Here is an 8,566-nt window from a genome sequence, read left to right as displayed (position 1 = left end):
GTAAGGATGCAAGAGGGCATCCTGCGAAGCCCACATAGAAGTATATCGAAAGCCAAATATATATTAATCTAAATAAAAGTTACACTAGGTTGACTTTTAGAACACCTATATGCTTGGGCAGTAATTATTGTGCTGTAGATCCTGTATGATGTCTGCTGGCCGGCGTAGGAGTAGAATGTGCATTCTTGGTATTCTGGTTGACCAAGTAGATGCCCTAATGTTCGACCTTCTTTTAATGCAAAGGTACATGAATGTTTAACGTATTTTGGAAATATATCAGTGCTCCCTGATGATCATGGAAAGATAGGACACAATGATCACTGGTCTTTAGGTTTCATAACCTATATGCAAAGAGCTCCAGTTGATGACGATCAATGTTATGAATTTGAAGAGAGCCACATCACAATATTATTTCTGCTGAGCTTAGGAGAGAGGTATGGGAAGGGGATAGAAGAATGACTCTTCTATTTCTTTATAGAGGCCTAACAGTCCAATCTAAAGTAATAAGCCATAAATCTTATCTCTCCCTTAAGGCCCAAACAAAAATATATCTTTCTAATTTAAATGATAAACTATGTAACCGAGGGATTGGTGATCTTATCCTAAAATTTGGAATTCATCTCCTTGCCATGGTGACCTTATGTACTGTTGGATAATGAGCAACTGGTATTCACTGAGGGCCAAAGGCCAATACATATACATGTGTGGTAAAGTGCAGAAAACCCCTTATACAATGGGGATATACAGAAAGGAGAGTATACACATCGAACACCCCCCTCAAACTCATGGTGGGTCAACAACACTGAGTTTGGAGAGAAAAAAGGCATGCTGCGCTCGAGTCTGTGCCTTCGTGAAGAAGTCCGCCAACTGTAACTCAGAAGGCACATAGTGAAGAGCGAGAGTCTGATCCTGCACAGCAGCACGCACAAAGTGGGCATCCACACCGATGTGCTTGGTGAGCTCATGCTTCACCGGGTCACGTGTAATACTGATAGCACCGGTATTGCCTGACAGTAAGGGAGTCGAGGTAGTAGCAGACACACCAAAATCATCAAGTAACCACCGTAACCAGATCACCTCACCCGTCAACATAGCCATTGCTCGCAACTCAGCCTCTGTACTCGAGCAAGAAACTGCAGTGTTTCTTGGTCTTCCAGGCAATAAGAGAGCCACCAAGAAAGACACAGTAAGCAGATAGCGAGCGTCGATCAGAGGGATCACTAGCCCAGGTAGCATCGGAGCAGTCCTGGAGCTCGAGAGAGCTGGAGCGGGGAAAGAAAAGGCGATGAGAGATCGTGCCACGAAGATATCGTAGAACACGGAGGAGATGACTATAGCGGAGAGAGGTGGGGGCTGAAACAAACTGACTCAGGATGTGGACAGGGTAGGAGATGTCAGGACGCATAACAGCAAGATAGACAAGGCTGCCAACGAGGTGCGATAGCGAGTGGGATTAGGAAGAGGGTCGCCGTCAGAGGCACGAAGCTGAACGTTGAGCTCCATAGGAGTCACAACAACGCGCTCATCACCAAGAGTGGCGCGAGCAAGAAGATCCTGAATATATTTCTCCTGGGAGATGTAGAAGCCATCAGAGGTCGAGGAGATCTCAATCCCAAGAAAATATCGAAGTGGACCAAGATCAGACATGAGGAACTGGTCGTGAAGGCGAGCCTTAACAAAGGCAATGTAGTCAGAGTCGTCACTAGTGATGATCATGTCATCAACATAGAGAAGGAGAAGAGTCCGACCATGAGGAGATGTGTGAACAAACAACGCGGGATCATGATCACTGGGCAAGAAGCCAGCGGCAGTCACCATAGAGGCGAAACACTCGAACCAGGCGCGAGGGGCCTGTTTAAGACCATAGAGGGAGCGGCGAAGTCTATAGACCATGCCATCAGGAGCATAGTACCCCGGTGGTGGCTGCATATAGACCTCCTCACGCAACTCGCCATTGAGAAAAGCGTTCTGAACATCAAGTTGAGAGATAGACCAATGACAAACAGAAGCCACAGCAAGGAGAATGCGGACAGTGGTCATGTGGGCCATGGGAGCGAATGTCTCATCATAATCGCGTCCCTGCTCCTGCTGAAAACCACGGGCCACAAGCCGAGCTTTGTAGCGCTCAAGAGAGCTATCGGAGCGAGTCTTAATCTTGTAGACCCACTTGCAGGTGATGGGACGAACACCGGAAGGAAGGGAAACCAGATCCCATGTGCCAGAGCGCTCAAGGGCAGCAAGTTCTTCGGCCATCGCAAGCTGCCATTCAGGCTGAGTCATGGCAGTCTGATAGGAAGTGGGCTCAGCAATAACGGAGAGACCGTACCGAGCAGGAGAATAGCGATCAGGCGGAGGGCGAGGCCGAGCACGGAGGTTTATGAACCGGGGGAGGCGTGAAGGGAGGCGCACCGGAGGTGGAAGGCGCGTCAGGGGAAACATCCTCAGTACGAGGCCGGCGAGTATAGTGGAGAGCAAATGGTGAGAGAGGGCGACAGACTGGAGATGATGGTGGAGAGGTGGAGGAGGAGGAAGATGGTGTCGGTGGTGACTGAGAATGAATGAGAGGTGGGACATGAGGCACATAACGGGGTGTATCGGGAAGGAGAAGAAAAGAAATATCGTCCACAGAGAAGCTCGAGGAAGAAGGACGTGGGTAGTAAGAACGAGACTCGTCAAAAGTCACATCACGCGAAATGCGCAGGCGACGACCAACATGATCCCAACAGCGATAGCCCCTGTGCTCATCGCTGTAGCCAAGGAAAACACACTCAACCGACTGAGCAGTCAGTTTGGTGCGTTCTCACGGGGCAAGAAGGACATAGCACACACATCCAAACATACGACCAGTTCCTCATGACGACTCTGACTACATTGCCTTTGTTAAGGCTCGCCTTTGCAACCAGTTCCTCATGTCTGATCTTGGTCCACTTTGATATTTTCTTGGGATTGAGATCTCCTCGACGTCTGATGGCTTCTACATCTCCCAGGAGAAATATATTCAGGATCTTCTTGCTCGTGCCGCCCATACATAACAGTTTCTGCCGACATGAATTCAAAGTGGAATTTGGGAACTGGAAGTTGTAGGGACAATACAAAAAGGATCTTATCTTGGAACAATGGAGGAAGTCAATGAGCATAAACCAGAAACTGTTGAGATTTTTAAACAAATTATTTTTTGCGAATTAATGATAATGCATCATTGCCCTCTATATGTTGAACCATTGGGGTTGCTTAAGTCCGGCTGCATCCTAATATAGGAAATATGAAGCATCCAGTTGGTCGTCCAATGGCTCAGTTCGTGGCGAGAAATTTCTTTGCACCCAGAAAAAAGAGAACACGTTTGAGCAAGCCTTGATTCTGAGCCCTTGGTTAGTACATTGGCCAGGCAGATTAAATTGCAACTCCACATCATCTTTTAAGTTGAATTCACATCTGATCCGTTCCTTAGAATCATTTGACTAGAGATGGGGTACATGTGTTTATGTATCATCCCTAGTTGGAAACGTACATTTATTGAATTAGTAGTTACATACTGCTGCGGCCTTTGTTGAACTTTGGTGTTTAAAAGCCAAATACATTGAGTTTCATCTTTCGTTCTTGAGGGTTACACAAACTTGTTTCTACCTCCAAATTTCTCAATCGTGTGGTTGTTCCAGTTCCTTTTTCCATCAATCTTTATATTTTTTTTCCATCATAAGAAGTTAAGAACCGAATGAAACACTGCTGGTTTTGCGCATCAAATTACACATATATCGAGATTTTTTTTTTGCGGGGACATATATCGAGATTTGGTCTACTTTATTTGCTAATTGTGTTGTCATTCTATTGTTTTTACCATTAAACTATTGTCTTGTTGAGTACATGATTTCGTTCTAGTATGACTACTTAACTCAGTCATATTAAGCCTATTTGATCTGATCAGAATGGTTGACGAAACTTAGCTAGCTTAGCGATCGGCTAGCTGTCACTTATTTGCTTACTTCCTTCTCTTTTTCCATTAAATGCCAGTTTAAATAGTCTGGATCACGAGACATCTACAAGACAATGACCATTTAGTTGACATTTCAATGTTACTTCTGAACTTGTTCTTCTGTAACTTGCATGTTACCTCAGTCCTCAGTTACTAAATTTTATTTACTTTGAACCTACCAGTTTGCATGAATTTGAGATCTACAACCAAACTTGATGGTTCATGCATCTGTATTGTGGCAAGACAACACAATAGAAGGTACTAAGCAATTAAAGTGGTTAAAACTTAAGCAGTTCCAGAAAATCCAAGGAAAATAATATGGTTAGCTCCAGTCAAAGTCAAGGAGAGAGAGTTCCCTTACCTGTAACTAGGCCAATCCCTTTTTTATATAATTCATCATCATTGGAGGATGACAGATTTTACTGTTTAAGTAGACATTTGATTATCTTTAGTATGCTTATAATATTTAGTAGATGACGCGCACGAGTGCACTTCCCGAGCTTTCCAGCTATATGCGCCGAATCATATCACGAGGTGCTTGGAAAAAATATTAATCTCGCATGCTGATCTCGAGATGATCTGACTAGGCATTACTGAGGGCTTCATTAGTTAAACTGCAATTGCTCAACTTCCAATGGTTTAAAGTTTTTTTAACTTTTATTTCTTAACCCTTCCTTCCAAAGGAATATGTTAGCAAATAAGACGAACCAGTGTTTTTGTGCACCAATATGATTGATTGCATGACTACTAAAATGTTGAGAAGTATGTTTCCTTTTTTTTCTGACGTTTCGTAGGTAGGCATGAAATGGGCAATGGAAGGTAAACCATCACCCCATCAGTGCAAACTTCTGTTTGGTAGGAGAAACTTTGCTCTTTCTGTCTCTTGATCTGTACAGGTGCACCTTTTTTTGCGATGACAATTGCACCTTTTTTGTGTTTGACAGACCTATTGCCTATGAAAATATATATCAACTAGGCTTGCATATTTTTACAATAAGAAAACGTCTGTAGGATTCCATTTTTAGCATCTAGAATGCATGTTTGTTATGGATTCACATTGCTTCATGAGCTTTCAGTTTAAAGAAGATAATAATTGAGTAGAGTACTTCATTTCTGAAATCAGGGTAGTAGAAGATAATCTCAAAATATTTTCCTATTATTTTTTTCCTTCGTCGCTGTTGTTTCATGACTAATCATTTTACTAAATCTGCTATGCTTAGCTCTGAATCTGTTTCCTAGTGTTTTTGTGTAATAATTGCTAGTGCTCAGAACAGGGCTTAGAATATTGTTGATTGACATGAGAGTATGAGACTAGAAAATTCGTTGATCTTATATTGGTCATAAATAATACAATATTTAACCACTATATGTTTTCCATTACATGAAATACTTTAGGTCAATTGCTATTTCGTTAAAAAAACTGCAACTGCCCATGATTCCACAGAAATCTACGGTAGATTCCTTGTGTGGTAAATATGATGATTACAACAGAATGCTTCTTTTTGGCAGGTTATTACCTATTAAATTTAGCTATGGCTGCCAAAAAAGAGCATTACATTTCAAAACAACCCCTCTGCTTTATCCAGATTGTGGAGGTAAGGCAATATTGTAAACTTTATTCAAAAACAACCCCTCTGCTTAGCCAAAAATACACTCTTAGGACTAGTCTATTGAATATTTAAACTCATGTATTGATTGATTTTTTTACCATGGTTCTAGGTGTGTCAAGAATTGAGAGTGATAACATGATCGCTTGCATAATTAGGCATAAATCTTAATTAATGACCTACACAGAAATTGTTGAGTGCATTTGGTATTTGATCAATAACAACATTTAGAAAAACTAATAGATAAAGGAATAATATGAACCATGTTAAGGCGTACATATATATGAACTGGTGCATCTACCTGAAGAATTTGGGTACAATTGCCTCTGGTGATGTACATTGAAATTACATGGTTCCATCAAGACAAAATTCTGTCAGTAGTGCACCGGCTTAGTCCAAGAGATAAAGAGCATCAAAGAAGTAAAAAAAAAAGACTATTTAGTGTTTTATTTTTATTAGCACAAAGGTGATCGTTGAGGCACCCCTTTCCTTCTGCTCATGTTTGTGGCCATGTCATCGTCAGAGACCCGGTTTGCAGATCGTGCACAGATATATGGTCCGCTGCGCTTCTTCCGGACAAAATTTGTGTATGGTATGCTCAAATTATCGGAGTCTGATGATCCCATAGGCTCATCAGCATCAACAAGTGTTGATTGGGTTGTCTCATCATCAGCGTCATGAGGAATGAAGAAGTCAGGACCAAGCTGCAAGGTCTTGCATGGACGCAGGTATGCTGACAAGTCTTTCTTCTTCCGTAATATGTACTCAACCTGAAAAGGATGCATATGAGTGAACTTGACAGGTAGTTTTCATATGTATGTCCAGAAATTGACAGTTCGCTTTAAATGCATTTAATGCCTATCTGAACATATTTTCTGAATTTGCTAACATTAATTTTCATATATTTTTACTTTATAGTGCTTCTACCAGCTGATTCTCCAATCAGATTCTTCAGGTAGCTAAATACTCTGATATGGGATATTGCATGGCAAATGAGGTCAGATGCTATTGTAGCTAAGTACCTTTTAGAATCTAGATCAAAATTGTGCTGCTTCTCTCATTTAGTATGAATTATATTCTGCGATTCTATCAGCCATCGTAATTCAGTCGAATATAATTATTTTGTTAGTCATCATAATTCAACTCAATATAACTACATTATTTCTCAGCAATCAGAATTAAATTGCATGTAATCACATGGAATAACACTAGATCGCGAGTTCTACTAAATCACCTTGCAATCCAGAGAGCAGTAGAAATAGGGCTCTTGAAGGCTCCTGTCGCAGGAGGTGCAAATATTCCCTGACCCCTTAAATTGCCTATTCTGTGGTCTCTTCTTCAGGAAAACGACCTTAGAGCTGTTAATCGTGTATGACTGCACCATGTAGATACAGAATTATGAGCATGCATGCATCTCAGACAACAATTATCAGACTCACATGCATACTGTGTAGACTATGCATATTACCTGAACACCGGAACAGTCAATAAGCTTCTCAAGGTCCTCCAGCCGAACGACGTCATGGTAGACATATCGCCGGACCTGCAGGAGCCGGTGTACCCGGTGTGTCGACACACAGTGTGGGCAGATGCTGGTGCAGCAGTCAAGGCAGCATATGTTCTTCTCGTTCTTCTTGGCGTGCTCATGGAAGGGGCATGCCACGAAGAACTTCTCTGTGCTGAGGGCCTCTAACCATGCTGGCTTCCACATTGCCTGCTGATGCTGCAAAACTCCAAACGATCTTTGCATCACTAAAAGATGAACTTAAATGAGGAAGCATGAAAAAGGTGGGAATTCTCACCATGATTATGTATGTCGGTGTAAAGCCTTCGGTGTTCTATGTGTTCTTTGTTGGAAGAGGAGTGGGGAGCTTTGACGAAGAGAGTACGTGTAGCTTGTGAAGAATGAGAGATGGGGTGTTTAGTGGGCTAAGAAGGATTAGACCAGCCAGAAGAAGGGGGTTATATACTTGCATTGCTAGAGCTTTTGACATTTGACTCCTTAATATATGGAACTATCATGCGAGGAGCCTTGCTTTATGAAGGAGTAGTGATAGGCATGTGTAGTTACTTTGTGCATCATATTAAGAACATGTTCCTGAATTGCCGTTGTAGCCTTGTAGGTGCCGGGATGTCATATTTCAAAAAGGAAAGTTGTTTCACAAAATATAATTACCCATTCTAAGGAGCTGCAAAATCATTTCGTATGGGTTGCCCATGCACTCTGTGGTAAAGTTGATCCTTCTAAAATTTCCAATTTATAGCATAAAGTGGCTTTTACTTCTCAGAGAAAAAGTCAACTAATAAGTATCTGCGTGAGCCCATGACATTGATTACAGTTTTCTACAGGTAAATTACCTGCATGAACATAAGTTTTCAATCTATTTTGTAATTTCAGTATCAGGTTGAATTACTGTGTGCACTAATAAGTTACAACGGTGGCTCTTCTCTGGAGAAATTATGAAAATCTGAAAATACCATGCAAAATAAAACAGATCATTACAGTTAGCTGGTAAGCCTGATTGATGCCGGTAAGTGTTTCTTGTAAAATTTCAGTCACTTTAATTTTCCTTGTAAACAAGAAATGTTTATTTCTTCAAGAATGAATCAAGATATATTTCACAGATGCTGGTTCCGGGCGGCATGCAAACGGCAAGGTCTGAAGTTTTAGCATTAAAATCTGCTGCATCTCTTGGAGATTGGGCTGATGTGCATGACATGTACTGATGTACACAGGGAACCAACAAAGCACACAAAAACAAATCTAAAGGAAAGAAAGGGAGGTGGGGAGGTGAGGAGAACGTGGATGCTGTTTCTAGTGTTTCCCAACCCTTGTGCCAACTTTTTAACTTATGACCAAAGCTCAAATCTCTAGCCTTGGCTATTGAGCTCACCCCTCTAAACAAATGCAGTCCCCAAGGACGCGTTGATTCCTTGTTTGGAGCCTTATGTGGGGGGGGAGGGGATGGCCTTTCTTGGGCAACCCATG

General features: G+C 41.9%; 1 protein-coding gene across 1 annotated transcript; it reads right to left on the bottom strand.

The window, feature by feature from the left end:
* Nucleotides 1-5,803: 5,803 nt before the first annotated feature.
* LOC125517327 (PLATZ transcription factor family protein) lies at nucleotides 5,804-7,538 on the bottom strand. The gene is made up of 4 exons (XM_048682521.2): nucleotides 7,380-7,538; nucleotides 7,046-7,300; nucleotides 6,812-6,952; nucleotides 5,804-6,347 (listed from the first exon to the last, which is right to left on the bottom strand). Exons 1-4 carry the CDS (start codon nucleotides 7,380-7,382, stop codon nucleotides 6,033-6,035), a joined length of 714 nt encoding a protein of 237 aa, XP_048538478.1. The 5' UTR covers nucleotides 7,383-7,538; the 3' UTR covers nucleotides 5,804-6,032.
* Between the last annotated feature and the right edge of the window lie 1,028 nt (nucleotides 7,539-8,566).

This window comes from Triticum urartu, chromosome 6A, assembly GCF_056163025.1.
Source record: "Triticum urartu cultivar PI428250 chromosome 6A, HENAU_Tu73, whole genome shotgun sequence".
NCBI classification, from domain to species: domain Eukaryota; kingdom Viridiplantae; phylum Streptophyta; class Magnoliopsida; order Poales; family Poaceae; genus Triticum; species Triticum urartu.
The sequence above is the reverse complement of the archived record's forward strand: the minus strand, read 5'-3'. Positions and strand labels throughout refer to the sequence as shown.

What these genes read in the sequence shown, in the direction of transcription:
- LOC125517327 (XM_048682521.2), bottom strand. An exon ending in TTGACTGTTCCGGTGTTCAG is followed by an intron (nt 6,953 to 7,045) that starts GTAATATGCATA and finishes TACATGGTGCAG; the next exon opens with TCATACACGATTAACAGCTC. An exon ending in ACTGCTCTCTGGATTGCAAG is followed by an intron (nt 6,348 to 6,811) that starts GTGATTTAGTAG and finishes CATCCTTTTCAG; the next exon opens with GTTGAGTACATATTACGGAA.